Source organism: Canis lupus, chromosome 26 (genome assembly GCF_003254725.2).
Source record: "Canis lupus dingo isolate Sandy chromosome 26, ASM325472v2, whole genome shotgun sequence".
In the NCBI taxonomy this organism is placed as follows: Eukaryota; Metazoa; Chordata; class Mammalia; order Carnivora; family Canidae; genus Canis; species Canis lupus.
In genome coordinates, this window is record NC_064268.1 from 13973667 (window position 1) to 13993028 (window position 19362).

Consider the following 19362-nt stretch of genomic DNA (forward strand, 5'->3'; position numbering starts at 1 on the left):
GGTCAGGTACAAAAGGAGGCAAGGTTTTAAAAGAGGAATTGGCTGCTGCTTAGAGAGCAGTGGGAGCTAGTGCTCATTCCCTTCAGCAGCTTTTACCAGACTTGAGCCCTGGGTCCTGTCTACACTGCCTGACTGTCCAGCCCTGCTTTACTCAGTAAACAGGTGTGTAATCCCGTTTTCTGCTTTCTGTGGTGATGCATGGACTTGCCACCAGGTGGTGCCAAAAGGCAACCAAAACTCCTCCGTGTTGGCATCCCAGATACACCTGCCAGTAGAGAGGCCCTTTTATTGCTTTCAAGAGCCCCCTATGATTGGCTTACGGAGCTGATCAATCTCCCCTTCTAGGCGGCTCCAGCCTCCAGGGCCACCATCCCTTCTCCCTCTTGCCAGCAGTAGCTCCATCTACTTCACTAGGCCGGCACTCCAGCAGGTCCCTCCAGTGCATCATTTGGATGAAGCCTGGGTCAGTAGAGTCTTCCCCCAGAATTTTACCGTCCCAGCACTTGTCTTCCTAGCTCATTTGTAGACATACCACTGGTCCTCAACTCTGGTTACTTGCTTGTCCCTGGCAAGATCCCCATTTCTACCAGGATAGGAGTGGGCCTCACTTCAGTCTCCCACCCAGAGCTTCTGTGCTCGCCAGGTCCTCACCTGCCAGTGCACACAGCTGGTCTGGGTTCTCTTGAGCTTCTGATCAAGCCCTGCTATACCTGAGAGCCTCTTCCATCAAACAGCTTTAGCCCCCACCCCACCCCCCACCCCCAGTCCTCCCACCTTACTGGGCCCCTAGCAAAATCTTCCAGCCATACTCTCTTCTAGCTGGTGTCCTGAATCCTGGACTGACCAGGCCAGCCTCTGATGCCCCTGAACGTTTGATACTTTCAAGAGAATGTTCTGTTTCAGCCACGAAGCCTCCCCCTGCTTTGTGGGGGATCTCAGGAGCAGCCCCTGCTCCACCGGCACAGATTTTTCTCTTGTCTCTGCCTTCCTCAGAGGCCTGTGGCCCAGTGTGGAATCCTCTGTCCCATCCTGGGGGCTCCTGATCTTTCTCATACTCTAGAAACATTGTTTCCCCTTTGTGGGAATGCATCTGAGCTAGTTAGGAATCCTCTGATGGAGGCTCCTGCTTGCATGAGGACATCTTTTATATCCTGTGTCTCCTGGCTGATGCTAGGACCATATGAGGCACTGGATGAAAGTTTTCAAAATGAAGCAAAGGCTTTGTTACATGGATTTCAAGCCATTGTTGCAAAATCTGGCAGCACAAAAGCACATGCAGACAGCCTGTACCTCCTTAGGAGGAAGAGCCTTTACGGATCAGCCCCATTCCCCGCAGCCGGGTGGCCCAGCTTGCAGAACTTGTCCAAGGCTGGCCAGCAGTGGGGCTGTTCTCTACCACATATGGCTAACCTCCTCTATGTCCAGAACGTATCATGGTGCAGGGTAGTCAAGCAGGGGGCACCCAGATTTGTTGACAGGACGGCCCAGTGTGTAGACCTCAGGCAAGACCTTGCCCCTCTGCAGGCCCTGGTTTGTCCTCTGTTAATGAGAAGCTTGGCAGAGGGTTCTAGAGTCCCTTCTACTCTAAACCTCTAGGAGGATGTGCCCCATTTGGGGGGTTTCCCATTCCTATACCTCTCTCTTGTCATGTTCCAGGCACCCCGTTCGTCACCTGTCCTTCAACAGCCACAGCCTCATCACGGCCAACGTGCCCTACGAGAGGGTGGTGCGCAACACTGACCTGGACAACTTCACCACTCACCGGAGGTCAGCGGGCTGGGCTGGGGCTGCAGGAGTGCAGAGCAGGTCATCTTAGTTTGATTTCATTCTGGAATCCCTCCAAGCCACCTTGTCTCCACAGGGTCACAGGCAACAAGCCATTTTCATAGAAATTGTGAGCTTATGTGGCTGTGTGGGTAGTAGCGCGTGGGGTGGGGATGCCCAGGGGGGCTGAGCACTCAAACTGCTGTGGCTAGATGCCCAGCAACAGTGGCATAAGCCCAGTCCTTATGCTCAGTCTGCAGGGTGACTCGGTTTCCCCCACTCCCAGAGACCCCGTGCAAGTATGTCTTATAGTCTGCTGGCTGGCCTTCCCTGACGTGGACCCCCCACCCCAGCTGGCCTCATCAGACTCATGTCGATTCCAGAGATTCTGAGTGTCCAACCCCCGTAGGGGCCCAAGGGACCTGTGTGATATAGGAAGCATGTCATATCTCAGGTGAACGCACAGACCTGCCCTGGGGAGCGGGCCAGCAGCACCAGACTGACCCCCTTGCTGTCCCTGTGCTTCCCCTAGACACCGAGGGCTGATCCATGCCTACGAGTTTGCAGTGGACCGGCTGGCCTTCCAGAGTGCGCTGCCCGTCTGCCGAGCGTCCTGTGACTCCGCGGCAGGCTACAACTATGACCTTGCGCTCGCCTTTCCCTAGGGCCACCGTTAGGGGACAGCCTCCTTGGGAGCACGGAGAGGAGTGGGTGGAACCAGAGCTGATGGATTTTACCACGACCAAGGAGCTCTGCACCAGGTTTTTAACACCTGGGGAAGAAAGCAATCCCAGGGTGCACTTGTCTGACCCCACCGGTTCTTGAACTTTCTGCTATTACTGCCTGTGGAGAGCTAGAGTTTGTCAGGGCTTGTGTCCTCTTACTCTGTTTTCTCTCCCTGGGTACTGTACTCCTCCTCGCTGTAGCTCTGAGTACCACCCACTGGCGCCTCCACCTATCCCTCCTTCCACCTCCACCCTGCACCTGCTGCCTGCCCCAGCTGGGACCCTCTCTCCTCCCCACACTGTCAGTACACTACAATGCAGGGCCCTGCTCGTCCTGCTCCAGTCTTCAGGGGGCCTGGGGCTGTGGTCTCTGAGCTTACAGGGCCCCAACCTCCCCCGGATCAGAGATCACCTGTTCATTCTGGGTGGTCTTTGATACCACCACCCAGTGGAAACCTAGGATAGCAGCACTGTCTCCTCATAGTTTTTACCATAATCTGTAATTATATATTTGTACACTTATTGCATTAAGGACTGTTTACTGTTGTGTCCACAACATGTGATACAAAGTAGATTTTTTCTACCTATTTGTTGCATAAACAGCCCTCCTCCACATAGGACAGAAGAGCAAGAGCTGGGGGAGAAACCCTTACCCTGAACCACTGTGCTAAAGCAGGGCAGCATCAAGGAGCTCTTCAGTGTGAGAAGTAGCTTCCATTTCCAAAGGATTCATTGCATTCCTCTTGATTTAGACTCTTCTGAGCAGTGGCCACCTAATATTCCTTCAAAATATTAAAGCCCAAATTGATAGAACTACAAAGATAAAGTCCATGTTCCTAGTGGGTGATCAACAGATACAATCATTAAAAAAAAGGAAGGATTCAGAGCATTTACTTAATAGAATTTACAAGCATGATCCAACAGATCAATGTTTTACACCTTTTTAAATATCCATAGACCATGCACAGTAAATGGCTGTCTGAAGACCACAAGGACAAACAATCTCAGATTGCACAAGGGTACATCCAGCCAAGTTCAGTGACCCCCTAATACAATAAAATTAGATAAAGTGAAAAACAAAAATGGAAGATGTGAACGCCACTCCCACCCCCCGGATCAGGGTGACCATGAAAGCACTGAATATCAAAACCCCAGGGGGAGGCCAGAGTGGACAGAGAGAAGGATGGCTTGAAAAACAGGCTAAAGATAAATGGATAGCTGTCACCTCACACAGTGACTCCAGAGGAAGGAATTAGCTAAAAACTTGATGGAACAGAAAACCAACAAATCGTAAAGTTAATCATAATGCCAAAACCCCACACTTGACCCATTTTACACTGGACCAGCTTTTTTTGAAAAGCCAAAATAGACCATTTTTTGGACAGTGTGGGGAAGGAAGGGGGAGAGTCCTAAGCAAACTTCCCCCTGAGCACGGGGCCCAACACAGGACTCGATCCCACGACCCACCCCACTGAGTCACCCAGGTGCCCCTAAAATACACAACTCTTGATGCTAAATAAATAAATAATAAAAAGGCACAAGGGGCTGTGAGAAACAGAAAAAGGAGTAATTATGGACATGAGATTTTCAGGGTGCCTACACTAATCTGAGAGAGAAACGAAGCTTTCCTGCTATACACGAGTATGTGGAAGTAGGAGATGCTGTGAAGTCCGCGGAAGTCTTCAGATCGCTTAAGATGTTCATTAAAAACCCACATGCAACTCAACAGGACAGTGGAACCAGAGAAAGGGCTGCAACTGGGGCTCATCACTGAAGCCCCCGAGCAGTGCCCCCTTCCCTGGCAGGCAGCTTTGTCAGGACCAGTCTTCTGCTTCCTTTCAACCAAATTACTTCACAGATGAAGCTCGTCTGCAGTTAGCAGATGAAGTATTTTATTTACTCCTGTTGTCATGTGGGACTCTGACCTCCTCGTGACCTCGCTCTGTAAGGTTTTCATCTCTCGCAGCCTTAATGCAACCAGACCACTAAGTAAAACATTTTTCTTTTATGAAGCAGGCCCTTCCAGTTTGATTTCACTGCTCATTTTACAGACACGTTCACGCTTTCCGGCCATTAAAGGTAATTGAAGACCCAGAAAATTTTACCAAACTAAAAATAGTTTTAAACGATTGTCATTCGCTGCCAGCAACTAGCCCAGTGTAAAATGTCACGATTATAGGGGTTTTCTTACCTCCCCAAACTGTTTAGACCGTCTCCCATTAAGGAGAATTGCCTGGTTTTGTGAAGGAGGGCTTATCAGATCCAGATTGAAATCTCAGGCAGTGTTTTCTGCTGCAAAGTCTGCGTCCTGGAAGATGGGGAAAGGAGCGCAGGGTTCTTCCTCTATAAATCAACATTTACCCAGCAGTTTAGAAAACACCTTTAGCCCACGTCCACCCCTTCCGTTCATCCCACCTTACCTTAATCCCTGCTGGCTAGTTTGAGGGAGCCTCTTTGCAAGTTTGGAGTTGTGAGCAGATGTATCATTTCCTTTTCTTCGGCTCTTCCGTTGCCCAGACTTCCCCCTCCAGCTCCCCCATAGGGATAAGAAACTCCTGTGCCACTGGGGGAGCCAGAGGGCCCAACACCAGAGCTCTTGTATCTTAAAACATCGTCTGCCTTTTGCTTATACTTTATAAAATGTCAGTTCAAATAATAAATTTTTTAAATCTGTTTCTTGCTCAATTACTTGCTGCCCTGGCCAAGTGTCCTGTGACAGTCCCCTGTCCCCTCCCTCTCCCCAGCCCTCCCCCCGCTGCCTACCATGGTACCTGCCCCCACCCCTGGAGCGCTTAGCTGGCAGGGCAACCTTGTTTTACAGGCCATCGTTGAGTAGAACCACCGGTTCCAGGGGTTCCTAGCCCAGGATCCAAGAAACCCACAAAATTAGATGAGAAATTGTACATAAGAGCATTTTCTGGAAGAAGTCAGGCTAGCTTTCATCAGATTCTCGAAGGGGACTGCAGCCCCCACCCCCTCCCCCCGAGAATCTCAGCTCTGTCACCAATCGTGCCTTTCAAGCCAAGGGTCTGCCTTGGTGCTGCCACTGCCCAGCCAACAATGTGTTTAAGCGATACTCTGGGGATGGCATCACCGTCCCCTGGAGGGAGAAATCGCACCTGGCTGATGGCACCCCTGAGAGTAGAATTTTGGTCTGTTCTGAAAGGGAAATTTGGTAGCCCCCGCGATGAAGTGCTCTACCCCGGCACCCCACCTCGGAATCAGAGGCCCCACATTTAGGCGGCTGGGGCTTAACCCTCTGCATTTAAACGACAAACACCAGCTTCCTGCAGACGGGCAGAGGCCCCGCACGCACGGAGGAGAGATGCCTTCCCCCTGTGAGGGCACAGCCTTCTCATTAAAGCCGTCTGGTGGCCTGCCATTAGGGGCCGGTCCGTGACAATGGGCTTAGGCAGGTGCTGTCTGGCCTCCCGACTCCGGGCCTTTGCTCCGGGCAGCAGCTGTGGCGGCCGGGAGCTTACGGCGGCGGCGGCCGGGGCCGGACCGGGAGCCACGCGGGCCGCCCGCCTCGCCCTCGCCAGGCCAGATGCTCACCTGGTCGCCGCCGCGTGGGCTCCAGCGGGCGCCAGGCAGGGCAGGCTTTCAGCCTCGGCTGCTCACCGTGGGCTCCCCGCCGCGGGCTCTCCACGCAGCTCAGCACCAAGGGCCTTTTCTTCCCTGTGGAGGGAGGGAACACCCCCGCCCCCCGCAGCCCGAGCGCTGAGCCCGGCCCGGCTTTTCTCACCGCCCACTGCCAGGACACACGCCGCCCTGTCCCCACCCTAGGTCGGGGGTGCACAAGCTGCTGCTCAGCACCGCCTCGCCCTCATTGCTGTTGGGGGGCCGAAGACAGGAGCTTGGTCCCGTCCTGACCGGGTCGGATGAGGAGGAGGAGCACCCACACCTGAGCCCGTGCTGGTACACTTGCCTCCTGATTCACGAAGAGCCCAGGGACAAAGGCAGTGCTGATGCCCTAGGAAGTCGAGGTAAAAAACCTGGCTCCTCCGGCTCCCCTCCCCAAGGCCTTCCCAAGGTCACTGTGTGGGCGGACAGCTTGCAAAGCAGGTGTTTGCAAAACCCTTGCCAAGGCGACTTGTATTTTTAACTCCCTGTCAGCCCACGGAAGTCACTGCCATTCCCAGTGCTGCAGCGTCACCTCGGCAGGCAGGTGGGGCAGGGGCAGGTGCATAGGTGCCCTGCCCGTGTGAGCAGAGCACAGAGAGAAGTTTCTCGTCCCCTCGAACCAGAGTTGTTTTGTCCAAGTCCGGCAAGAGGGTGCCTGGCCAAAAGTGGAAGCTGTCACAACAGCTATTCTTACGCCATTCCCTTATCCATAATTCATGTTTTAACGTGGCTGCAGGACGTGTCCCGCCAGCCTCTCCTATTAGATTTCCATTACACGGCCCTTTTGCAAACCTACCAAACCAATGCATTTGTGTCAAAATGCCAGGGTCTTCTAACATCCAGAAGCTGAGTTCCGGTAACTTCTCCCCTTGGTGATGTGCAGCGGCAGGGGTCTGGACCCCGCTTTCAAGCTGACTGCTGGCACTGGGCGACCGAACAGAGACACGTGCCCGCCCCCCTGCTCGGTCTCCACTCACCGCTTGAGGCCCTCCAAACACAACCACACTTCCTTCAAATATTTGACCTACCATCGATGCCTGCCCATTTTTCCTTTTAGTTGCTGGTGGTATTCCTGATAGAGGCCAGGCTGGTAAACACAGCATATCTGTTGTATTGCCTATTGTAGAACAAATTTCAAAACAAACATCACTTGCTTCCGATGAGGTACCCCATCAGGCACCTCGGGGGGATGGCTGCACTTGCTCAGGGGCTGGGTAGCCAGAAAGCCCTTCCTGGGTGTGCCAAGGTGTGCCAGCCTTGGGACCTCCGGCACACCTGCCTCCTTTCTCTGGTGGCCGTCCTGAGACCTGTCTGCTGTGCCAGGAGCAGCGACTCTCAGCCTTTGTTAACCAGAGGCCAGCAGCCCTGCTAGACTGTGAGGAATTAGCCTTCCCTTTCTAGAAGCAGGTTTTTACCAACTCATCAGCAACCCTGATCATTCCCCCAATGGCCAAATGAGCAGAAACACCACCTCACATGCTTAGCACCCTGGGAGCCGGTGGGAGAGCTCCAGGTAAACCCCCGCAGGCCACGCTCGGGTGGAAATCAGCACGAACCTTGCCAATCAGATGACACCCTCGGTGACTGGGAACAAATAAGCTTTCTTTGGAGCAGCGTGGACTGGGTTCATGGTGAATAAATCTCATTTTAATTAGCTGGTTAGGTAAGCTGTGGCCCATGGCTTCAAAGACATTAGGCTGGCCCTCAGTGGTCTGAGCAAATGAAAACATTTGAAGTATGCCCACAGTGGCCACATCTCCCAAACTAAAACTCAGGGCATAGGGGCTGATGGAAGATTCGTTATTTATAAAAACACTTTACATTAATGAACTGCCTTTGTTGAGAAGCACAAAACTGAAGCAAATTGGGAGAGTCTCAGAAAATCCAGGCCTGTGGTGGCCATGCCAGCCATCCTGCTGCTCAGAGGCACTGTGAGTCCGGCACGCTTGTGGGGTGAGGGGGGGGGGGACGACTGCCCGCATCTGCGAGGCTGCAGGGGGCTCACTGAGGGGGACACTGCTGGGAGATGGCCAGATTCCCACGCACCAGGCCCTCCCGGAGACTAGACTCTCTCCCCTGGCAGCCAGGACACCCAAGGGCGTGAGCGGGACCCTCCCCGAGCAGCAGGGGACGGCCGGGGGCCGCAGGGAGGCAGGTCACGTCCCACTCCGCTCCAGGAAACTGCCTGGCTGGCTGCTTCACGGTTCAGGGGCCCTCCAGATGGCTGGCACCTGCAGGGTAGGAAGCAGAGGCCTCCGCCTTCGCCCCCGACCTACTGCTTTGGAAATGTCAAAACACTTGTTGAGTAAGTGCCAGTCTAAGCAGCAGAGTTCTGGAAATGACTTCAGAGTGCTCTGCCTCCGCACAGACGGGGCCGCGCCGCCTGACGGCCACCCCCCGTGACCTCAGGCCCCAGGGGCCCAGGCTGTCCTGCTACACGCTGACCCCCCAACAGGAGGCCAGCCAGTGTCTGTGCTCGCCCCCAAGCTCCCTAATGCTCAGGGTCCCCCAAACCACCACCGCCAAGGTGCGCCAGCCTCGGGACCTCCGGCACGCACAGTCCCCCGTCCCCACGGCCACACTTCAACCCGCCTCGCTGCTCCGTTTCAACTGCTCACGTACACGGCGACAGAAAGCTCATCCTCAGCCCGGTAGCTGCTTGCATCCGCACGAGCAGCCCCAGAGAGAGGCTGCAGAACCGGGGGGCCCGACGCCTCCGGGAGGCAAGCCAGGGCCTGCAGGGCACAGGGTGGGAGGCGGTGGTGCGCCTGGCCGCACCTTTTATGTGCTGAACCCAACGCACAGGTGTTCGATAACAAAACCATGGAAATGCGCGAACGCCAATAACAGCAGCTCTCAGTTGCCAGAACTTCCTTGGGAGGCTGGAAAGGAACCTCCCAGTGAGTGTGGCTGAAAGGAACCAAGCGAGGAGGCCTGGAACGCCACCAGCAGTGACCGACCACAGCGACGATGGCCATGCCGGCCCCGCCGAGCGCCGACTCTGAGCGTGCAGCCTAAGCCAGCCTCTGCGGAGCCCCGGCCACAGACGCCAACCGACGCCAACCGGACAGACCACCTTCACTTCCCGGCGCCCCGATTAGATCACATATCCCCGAGTCGGAAGGGGACTCTGGAGCTCTGGGAGCCACTCACCTGGGGCAGTCCCCTCCCCCGCTGCCACCGCCACTTGGGAGGCCACACACGCTGGGCCCAGAAGGGCGGGGCCCACCCCGCTCCCAGCTCCCACCGTCAGCAGCCAGGCCTCGAGTCCGGCACCCTGGGGACCCTTGTGGGCTCGGGTGCATCACGGTGGGTGCCCCTCATCATCCCCCTGCCCACACGCTCCGTCACGCCGCCGAGGAAGCCCCACCGCCGGGGCCCGGCCACCACGGAGCAAGGAGCTGCTGGGCTCACGTTACTGCCCAGCACTCACTCGTGCGGCAAAAGAGCAAACACTTCACCCAAATTAAACCAGAAGACCCGGGGGGGGGGGGGGGAACCTCAGAATCAGCCTTTGAAAACGAGCTGCTGCTGGCTCTCGTTCAGCCTCGGGCCACCGGGCGGACGTGGGGAGCACACAGGAGCCGTGTTCATTACCAAACCGTTTCTTTTTTATTAGAGATAAAAACAGCAGAGTCCCACGTACCTCACCCCAGGGCAGACCAGACAGCGGCGGGGGGCTCTCCCCGGGAGCCGCAGCAGGACAGCCACGGCGCGGCCGGCGGCCTCGGGGCGGCCGGGTCAGTGGCAGAGGGCGATGGTCTCCATGTTAAGGAAGCGGACATGCATCTTGGTCTCGATGTCTATCCCCTGCCAGATCTGGAAGGGACAGAGCAGCGTGACGCCGTGCCCCCACGGCCGCCAGCCCGGGTCCTTGCCCGTGTCCCCGGGCGCCCTCCCCGCCGCCCGCACAGGTGGTGCCAAGACTGTGAGCTAAGCGAGGCCTTTCTGCGGGTTCACCGGGATCTGACATTTGGATCTTTTCTGATACTGTCACAGCAAGTTATCATTAAGCGCCGAATCCAAGCTCGGAGCCGGAGCCATTTCAATCCCACCCACCACACTCCGTGGTTTCCATGCAAACTCCTTAACCCCATTCCACCTCCTCTGCTTCAGCACAGTGCCGAGACCACCACCTGCACTGCCCACGGAAGTCACGCAGTGCTGGAGGCTCAAATGGCATCATCCACAGAGACGTCCCATTCGCTGTGAAGCGCTGTGCAACTGCAAGATTTTATGACGCCAGCTTCACTGATTCAAAGGTCACAACAGTTTGGTCTCTATAGCCTCCCCGCGGGGGACAGGAGGTCTCCCCTGTCCGGTGTAGACAAGCTTAGCTTACTCCCGGGAAGAATAATTTCTATGCCCAGATGTCCACTGCCACATAGCTGGTACTAGTTCTGCCATTAGAGTCCATCGTGGCCAGGGCCCCAGGGGACACCCAGGCCACCCGACCCCGTCTGCCACACTACAAAGGCCCCCCAGTCCTAGGGCTGCGCTTGCCAGCTCCTTGGCCCCTGGGGGCCCAACAAGGCCACTGATGGAGAAATGGCTGGACGCGCTGGTGTGACTTCTGCCTCCACGCCTGTGTGAGAACTCACATTCCCAAGCCATCACCTGCAGCATCTCCAGGGACAGCCCCATGGGTCCCCAAGCTGCAGGGAGCCCTTGGTGCATTTCTTGCCACTGTCACACACCCACAGTTCCCCAGCGGCTTCCTGGTCTCCTGCACCTGTTCTGAGTGTGCTGGGGTCTGGTGCGGGTGCAGAGAAATCAGACCCGGTTCCTGGGGAGCAGCTCCAACCCCTGTTCCCAGGGAAGCTGCCTGGCACCCAGGTGCTTTCTGCTAAACACCAGGTGGCAACAGGGTCCCGGGGAAAGGCTCGGGAGGGACAGGGAGGGGCCCGCTGGTCAGGAAAGGCCCTCCCTGGCGCGTGGACAGGCTGGGGAGCACTGGAGGCACGGGGGTGGGGGCTGGGGGGAGCCTCCTGGGGAAGAGGCCGGGTCTCTCAGGCTCCTTTACCTGCCTGGCCCTGGTGTGTGCGGGCGAGGCGGCTGCACACCTCGGCCCAGAAGCTGGTGCCGCCTGCCTCCTCTCCTGCAGAGCTTGCTGCTGACGGGCCAGGGAGGGGGCCCCGTCTGAGCTGCTCCTGGGCTCCACGGGGCCGTGAGCACCCAGGGCCTGGCCCGGCTCCGGCTCCAGGCCGCTCCGCTCCCTCAGGCTGGTCCGAGGCTGGCGCGGTGCGCTGGGCCAGAGCCTGTGGGTCCTGTTCCCCTGACTTCCTGTCCTTCCTCTAATTCTAGGACGAGCCCAGCGATCCACAGACAGAGTAGTGGGCGCCAGGCAGCGGGCAGCGTGAGCTCATCTCCCTCAGCTGGGTGCGTCCCTATCAGAACAGTGCGGGATCCCAGTTCCTAACCTCAGCGCACATTTGTGACGGCAGAGGGCTGGCGTCCACCCATGGGGGCTGCAAGAATGCACAGGAAAGCCATGGGCAGATCCCCACACAGTTGGCTCCACTGTGTGCTTCTGGGAAAAGCTGATGCTCACAGAGGCAAAGAACACTCCAGAATCTGCTTCCAACGGTCACTGGCAGTGCTTCTGACCAGGGCACCAGGGACTTGTGGGGGAGAGACAGAGCCGTCGAGCCCTTTCCTCGTGCTTCAACTGCTCTAGCCATGGGTGAACCCTACTCTCCCAATCAAAGTAAGTAAAACCTGCATTTTAAAGACCACGCCCGGGCAGGACCCCTTTCCCCAGAGATGCGGGTCTCCTCCTGACCAGCGGGCACCCCCTCCAGCCCTACTCCCCTCCTAGACACCCACCTTCAGGAAGTCGTCGAAGGTGATCCCCTCATACACCTGGTCAGGCTCCTGGGGACAGAGCACATGCAGAGTGAGCGGCTGCCGCCAGGAGGCCCCCACCCCCGCAGGACACCGATGGTTGGGCCCCTGTAGTCATGAGAAGAGGGGGTCCCTCTGGACTGCCGCCTCCAGGTCAGTCACCCTGAACTCCCAACGTCTCCTCGGTTGGCTAGACGGCAGGAGAGAAGGAGGGTGCAGGCTAACCAGGGCCCCACCTGAGCCCCCCATGGGAACCTGGTGGATGAGGCTGTAGAGGAAGGGGGTGAAGAGGCACGGGCTCCCCTTCCCTTCCACCACCACCACACACCTCCTGCCATTTCCCTGCACTGACCCTCGGGAGCTCACAGACCCCTGGGATGGGGGGTGGGGGCAGGGAAGGGCTGGCCTCCCGGCCCACCCGTCACACCCAGTGAGTCACTGTGATAACGTCCACCTCCCCCCAGCCAGTCACAGGCAGTGCCAGTCTCCCTCTGTGCCTTCCCGGCCCTGGGCACACACGGAGCTCAGGGATCAGGGGTGCGGCTCCTGCCCCTTCTGGCGCTCTCTTGGGCTCTGGCACAGCCAAGTCTCCCCAGACCTTGGCCCTGCCTGCAGCAGCCCTGTGACAGTGACAGCCCGGCCGAAGTCCGTGAGCATCAACAGAGGACTGGCTCTAAGTAGATCCTGGTCATCTGTGCTATTCCTAAGCAGCCATTAGGAAGGGGTCGATCAGAAAAAAAAAAAAAAAAAAAAAAGGAAGAAGGGGTCGATCTCTACATGTAGGTATGGAGGAGGCCCCAAGATACACGGGGGTGGGGGGGGGGGAGCAGCAGAACCATCAACGTGTGTCAGTCTCCTTCACTGCTACCCGGACTGCCACCACCTGCCCCCAGGATGTGAAGGGGGGGTCAGTACGGAGAAGGGGAAGAGCAGTCCAGTCATTTTGTGTGAATCAAAAATAAAAGGTGGCTCAGTGGTTTAGCACCACCTTCGGCCCAGGGCGTGATTCTGGAGACCCAGGATCGAGTCCCACGTCAGGCTCCCTGCATGGAGCCTGCTTCTCCCTCTGCCTGTGTCTCTCTGTCTCAAATAAATAAAATCTTTAAAAAAATAAAATTAAATAAATAAATAAAAGGCATAAGTATAGATGTCGGCGTATGTCGGAAACTAACCCCCCCCAACTCGATTCCCTTTAGGAGAAGGAGTGGATGCCGGGAAGGGGAGCACAGACCCCCTCCCTTCCTCGACCTCCCTGCCGTTGTCGCCCCGGGTTTTTAGGAAACCGGCAGGCACTCCGCGTCTTCGTTGTGTTAGGGACAGGCCGCCGAGGCGCCGAGGGCGGGCCACCTGGCCAGGGGGACAGCCAGCTGGCTCCACGCGTCCCCGCGGAGTCTTCACCCTCCCTGATGTCTTAACGCTTGTTCCTAACATAGAAACTCATCTCTGTAAACCCGTAAACCTCATAAGTGCAACCAGTTCTCAAATGCCCAGGGCCTGTCCCGGGGTCTGCTGCCCTTCCCGCCCAGGGGCCCCTCCCTGACCGCACCCCCGGCCTCAGGCCACAGGACCCCCCCCCCCCCGAGAATCCCTTGCAGGCGGGCGGGCAGCGCCGCACAAATGCTAAGCGTCCTCGGAGGCCAGATGGTATTGAGCAATGCGGCCCTCGCCCCGCGTGCGAGCGTGTGTGTGTGTGTGTGTGTGTGTGTGTGTGTGTGTGGCGCACAGCTCATCTGTTTGTCTGGCCGGCGCTTGCCTGAGAAAATATTTTACGAGCACACAGAGGACCCATAAGGAGAGAAGGACGCTCGGGCCGCACACCGGGAAGCAGGCGTCGGCTCCAGGATACCTCCGCTTCTGAGGTTGTGTGGTTTTTATGCAGATCAGCAGCTGCCAGCTGCCAACAATTTTACTACAGCAAATTAAGAAAACTGTCACCAATTGAAACTGGAGTGGGACGGGAACAATTTAAAGAAGGGGAGTGTAATTAAATCAAATGGGAATCTGGCTCGACACGATGCCAGGGGAGCCCTGGGCTCCCCGCTGAGGTCACCAGCCCTTCCCGCCACAGCTAATTTGCTGAGTGGGGTGCTCTCACTGCGGCCAGAAGCCTCCCCCTGGGGCCAGGAGGCAGACGGGTAAAATCCAGGCTAATGGCATGACCCCGGCCCGCACCCCCACCCGCGAGCAGGCCCAGGCCGGCCAGGACCCTCGATGGCAGGCTTGGGCACGAACAGTGGGTTCCAGCAGGAGGACACTGCCCCACTCAGGCCGTGGTGAACCCAAAGCCCCAGAGGAAGCGGGAGCCGCGGCCACTTTAAATACACAGGTGTGAACAGGTGATGGCCCAGGTGGGACCTACCAACACCCTCAGGTGCCTGTCGTCGAGGTGCCCGGGGCTCAAAGCCACCGCGACAGGGGCTAACCAGGCTAGACCCAGCCCTACAAGACTGAGGCCACCAGGCAGAGTAAAGATCGCTCTTTAAATTCCGGAAAGTTCTCTGTGTCCCCATACTCGGTTTCCCCACCAGTAACAGGAGACTACAAACCTATGAGACGACGCAGGGGATGTACGAGGATGATGTCTGCACATGCCATGCAGCCACCCTCAGGGCCAGGGGCGTGTCTGCAGGTGCATCCCATCCCCACAACCCAGTACACGCACGCTGGGGGCCACTGCTCACTCGGTCATCACGCAGCGACCGCTCTGCTGGGGACAAGTCCTGTCCCATCAGGGACATCTGGCTATGTCCAGAGACCCCCTCCCTCCTAACTGGGAGGAGGCCAGAGACGCTGCTGAATGCCCTACGATGCCCAGGATGGTCCCCGCCACTGACAGCTGTCCCGCCCCGCGTGTCACCAGTGCCAGGTGGAGAAGCCCTGCTCTAACCGGCCCGAGCTCATCACCGGCCTGCCCAGCACCGGCCTGAGAAATGACCCAGCCGTTTCTCCACCAGCACGACCCCCACAGGCCTCCAGGGGGGTCCAGCTCCCGGGCCTGTCTCTCCCTGCCGCAGCTCTGCTAGGGCCCGAGGCAGCAACTTGGTCCCCTCCACGGCCACCTGCCTCTGGCCCGCGCCTCCCTCCCGGGGCCGGCAGGGGCTCCCCCCTGCAGGCGCCAGCCCCCTCCTCTTGCTCATCTACGTGGGTCCCCGCTCCCAGCTCCACACTGGGGCCCAGACTAAGCGGCCGGGAGGGAGCCCCTGCTGACCGCGTCCCCAGCCCCTCGTGGTAAACTGACAGCAGCGTGGCAAGCTGATGGCTGCAGGCCGTGGGCAGGGGACGCGCTGGGGGCTCCCTGGGGCGGGAAAGGAGCAGGGTAGGGGCAGCGCGGGGGCCGCCCCCAGGCCCTCCAGAAACAGACTGCCACCGGGCGAGCCGTGGCAGGTGGCGGCCGGGATCGGGGTCCCCCCCCCGGGGTCCCGGCTCACCATCTGCCCCACACACACGCTGGCCGCCTCCATCATGGCCCCGTCGGCGATGGAGCGGGCCGACTCCTTCTCGATGTGCGGGTTTCCCGAGAGCAGCTCCTCCACCACCTGCCGGGGAGGCAGCCAGGGTGACCTCGGGCCTCCGTCGGGCCACGGGCCGGGAGGCGCCAGGAGCCCTGGCCGGCGGGCGGGGAGCATACTTTACATTTCGATATTCTTCCAGGGTGATGCGGCCGTCGCTGTCGGAGTCATACATGTGGAACAGAACTGGGGGCGGCGGAGAGAGGGGGGGCTCCGTCAGACGAGCTGGAGGGGAGCCCGCGTCCCCCCGCTTCCCCAACCGTCCTGCTCGAAAGGCTACCTCAAAACGAGCCAAAGACACCGTAATGACCCCCCCCCCCGGGGCAACCGTAGGGGTCAAGGGCCAAGGCCACGGGGCCAAACTGCCTCCCTCCTGGTGGGTGACCCTGGGCGAGTGACCCAACTTCTCTGAGCCTCAGCTCTCCCATCTGTACAACGGGAGTAACAGCAACAGTGTGTACTTCAGGGTGTGCACAGGCTCGGTGAGCCACAAAGCTGGCGGATCGGGACCCGCGGTCCCCACACGCCGCGAGCACAGACGTGACACTCGTGTTGATGTGAAGACAAATCAACGTTATTTCAAAGTATCATTCCTTGGGGTGCCCTGCGGGCTCAGCAGGACAAGCGTGCAACTCTTGATCTGGGGTTGTAACTTTGAGCCCCACATTCTGCAGAGATTACTTAAAAATAAAATCTTCAAACAAAATAAAAAACAAAAAATAAAATAAAATCTTCACACACACACACAAAAAAAAACCCCAGGGAATCCCTGGGTGACTCAACGGTTTAGCACCGCCTTCAGTCCGGGGCCTGATCCTGGGGACCCAGGATCGAGTCCCACGTCGGGCTCCCTGCATGGAGCCTGCTTCTCCCTCTGCCTGTGTCTCTGCCTCCCTCTCTCTGTCTCTCATGAATAAATAAAATCTTAAAAAAAAAAAAAAAAGAAAGCATCACTCCTCAAAGACCCAAGAAGGCAGCGATCATCGGCAGGCCATGGGCCCCCTGCCAATATTCAGGCCCCTGGCTGGTCTGAGCCGGCCCCCCCGAGGGCACAAGGGACCTCAGCACCTCCTCCCCTCTGGTTATTCCACTTTGTGTCATTCACTTTGTTCCTGGACTGACATCACTCAGCATCCAGCAGCCCAAGGGAGGCCAGGAGCTGAAGGGGAGGCAGCCCCCGCCCCCCCAGCTCAGCCTCAAGCTAAGTGCCCTGCTCTGGCGTCGATCCAGCACAGACCAGACACCCCACGCCGGGCAACGTGCGGCAAACGTCTTCGCTTCTCATCCGCACGTGACCCTGTGAGGCGAGCCTGCCCTGAACCCATTTCACAGGCTGCGCTGCGGAAGCTCAGAGAAGTTAGCGTGTTCACCCACGGCTGCCCTGTGAAGGGACGGGGCACCAGGGGCCCCCATGACCTCCGAGCCGGCCCTCGGAGCAGGTGGGACACCGACACCCGGCTCCCCGCTGGCCTGGAGCACCAAGGGAGGAAGGGCCCGGCCAGTTCCCACCAGGCCTCACGCGCACATTCCAGAGCTAAATCCAGCCCGGTCCCCATGTTTACTTGTTCCTGCTAACGAGGCTGAGCCTCCTCGGGCGGAGGCAGCAGGAGGTCAAGAGTCATGGGAAAGTCCACAGGGGGAAGGGACATGTGACACAGGCCACCCTGGGCCCCCGTGCAGCTGGCCAGCCCAGATCACGAACAAGTGGCTCCGGAGCCCAGGGCCTGGGGGTGGGGGGGCGTCCTCCAGACCAGGCCCGTCAGAGGCCCATCTGGCCAACTTGGCGCTGGGGGGCACGTGGGGGGGGTGGCAAACAACGTCCCAGGACCTCCCCGGGTGCCCGTGCGACCTCAGCGAGCTCCGAACCAGTGTATATTCACAGTCAGAGCCCCGTCCAAGGACCGAGGCCGTGCGGCTGCTTAGTGGAGGGGCCCTGCTGCAGCCCAGCCCGTCCCAACCGGAGGCCCCCCCTTTTCACCTTGGCCGAGAAGCCAGCCGCCCAAGAGCACCACCCGCGGGGGGATCCCGCGGGCCTGGCGGCGGGCGCTGAGCCCTGGGACCGGCCTCCCGGAGGATGCCGCCCGGGGCCCCCTCCCCCTCCACACTGGCCCACCCGCCGGCTGCAGGGGTGCGGAGGGACCTGCGGAGACGCACGCACATCGCAGCTTCTCCTTCCGGCACAGCTGCACCTGCTCCTCGTCCATGGTGGTGTCGATGGGCCGGAAGTAGGACATGATGGTCAGGAAATCCTCGAAGTTGATCTCGTCGGCCAGGCCGCTGGACCCCTTGCGCAGGTTCCTGGGGGAGCAGGGGGGCAAACGGGGCGGCGCCTGAGCCCTGCGGCCCGTCCTCTCACCACCGACGCCGCAGAGCGCGGCCTTCCTGGGCCCACGGTTCCCTGCGGCCGACAACTCGGCCTTGGCTTCCGCTGCCCAGCGGCCGGCTCGCGGGGCGCTGGGGGTCCCCAGAGGCTTAGCCCAAGGCCCGCACTGCCCCCCCACAGCTCACAGCCCTGGAGGCCCGGGGCAAGACCCCAGCCACGCAGCGGGGAGGGCTGGGGGGCTGCAGTGCACAGGGGTGGGCTCTCCAGAGAGGGGAAACCGAGGCAGCGAGCAATTCCGCAACTCCCCAGGCTACTTCTGCTGACCGCATCCGTCGGATCCGAAGCTGGCCACCTGCAGTCCACGAGCCAGCCCCACCTGCCGCCTACTTCTGTACACTCCATGAGCCAAGAAAGGGCTTTAGGTTTTTAAATGGTTGAAAACATTCGTGGGAGTAAAAAACCCAAAGTAATAATAATAAGAATCCCATGAAATTCAGAGTTCCATGCCTATCGATAAAGTCTTACTGGCACACAGCCACGCCCATTCATTTCCTAACTGGGGCCGTTTTGTCGCCACCGCCACCAGGGCCAAGACGAGCGGTGGTGACAGACGTTGCAGGCCCAACAAAGCCGAAAAGATCTACTCCGTGGCCTCCGGCAGGAACAGGCTGCGACCGCGCTCCTCAGCAGGTGCCTGAAAGTAGTGGCGGCCCGCGTGGGGGGACGGAGTAAGCGGTTTACTACCGAGTGCAAGGTTTACTAATAACTTCAGATTTTTTTAGTAAGTCAAGGCGGGCTCGAGGTCGTCCCCTTGGCCCTGGAGGGGCAGAGAAGGGCCCGCGTCCCAGCCGGGGCTCCACGGGGTCCACCTTGTGGCCGCACGGTGCTCAGCAAGTGGGCGGCTTCCATTCTTTTTACAAAGATGCCCGTGTTTGGGTTTTTTTTTTTTTTTTTTTTTTTAAGATTTTATTTATATGACAGAGAGTGAGGGAGCAAACGAGCACTAGCAGGGGGAACAACAGGAAGAGGAAGAAGCAGGCTCCCCACCGAGCAGGGAGCCCAACTTGGAGCTCGATCCCAGGACCCTGAGATTGTGACCTGACCCGAAGGCAGATGCTTCGCTGACTGAGCCACCCAGGCACCCCAAGTGCCCGGTTTAGAGCAGTAGTTTCATCCTTAACCGTCTGGTGACCCTGTAAACAACGGAGCCCTTGGAGGTGGGTCCACACCGCCCCCCAAGACAGCTTCTCTGTTCACAGTCCTATTCTTGAAGGGTCTCAGGAAAGCAAGGCTGGCTCTGGTCTTCCTTAAGAAGAAAATCCTGTCTCTGGCCCCCACTTCAAAGTCCTCCCTCACCCCCCTCGGAACTTCCAGACAAGAAGCAAGGGATGGGTGAGGGCGTACAGGCTCTCAGCTGCAGGCCCCAGGCTGTTCTGGGCCCAGGCTTGGGGAGCCCATCCTTAACCTTGCCCCCCTCAGAGACTTCCAGGCTGCCTGCCCGTCACCCACCAGGGCCTGACCCAGCCTCCACCATCCCCAGCAGGACCCTCCCACCCATGCTCTATGCACAGCC

At 58.6% G+C, this 19362-nt stretch overlaps 2 protein-coding genes across 2 annotated transcripts in view; one reads left to right on the forward strand and one right to left on the reverse strand.

The window, feature by feature from the left end:
• Window positions 1-5162, forward strand: part of FBXW8 (F-box and WD repeat domain containing 8) — a 120812-nt gene extending 115650 nt beyond the window's left edge. Inside the window, exons 10-11 of the mRNA XM_025474100.3 lie at window positions 1657-1767; window positions 2297-5162. Coding sequence (XP_025329885.1) covers window positions 1657-1767; window positions 2297-2429 — 244 coding nt within the window. The 3' untranslated portion in view covers window positions 2430-5162. The remainder of the gene's footprint in view (window positions 1-1656; window positions 1768-2296) is intronic.
• Window positions 5163-9702: 4540 nt separating this feature from the next.
• Window positions 9703-19362, reverse strand: part of TESC (tescalcin) — a 46946-nt gene continuing 37286 nt past the window's right edge. Inside the window, exons 4-8 of the mRNA XM_049102074.1 lie at window positions 17625-17764; window positions 15591-15652; window positions 15386-15493; window positions 11940-11987; window positions 9703-9932 (exon numbers count right to left, since the gene is read on the reverse strand). Coding sequence (XP_048958031.1) covers window positions 9855-9932; window positions 11940-11987; window positions 15386-15493; window positions 15591-15652; window positions 17625-17764 — 436 coding nt within the window. The 3' untranslated portion in view covers window positions 9703-9854. The remainder of the gene's footprint in view (window positions 9933-11939; window positions 11988-15385; window positions 15494-15590; window positions 15653-17624; window positions 17765-19362) is intronic.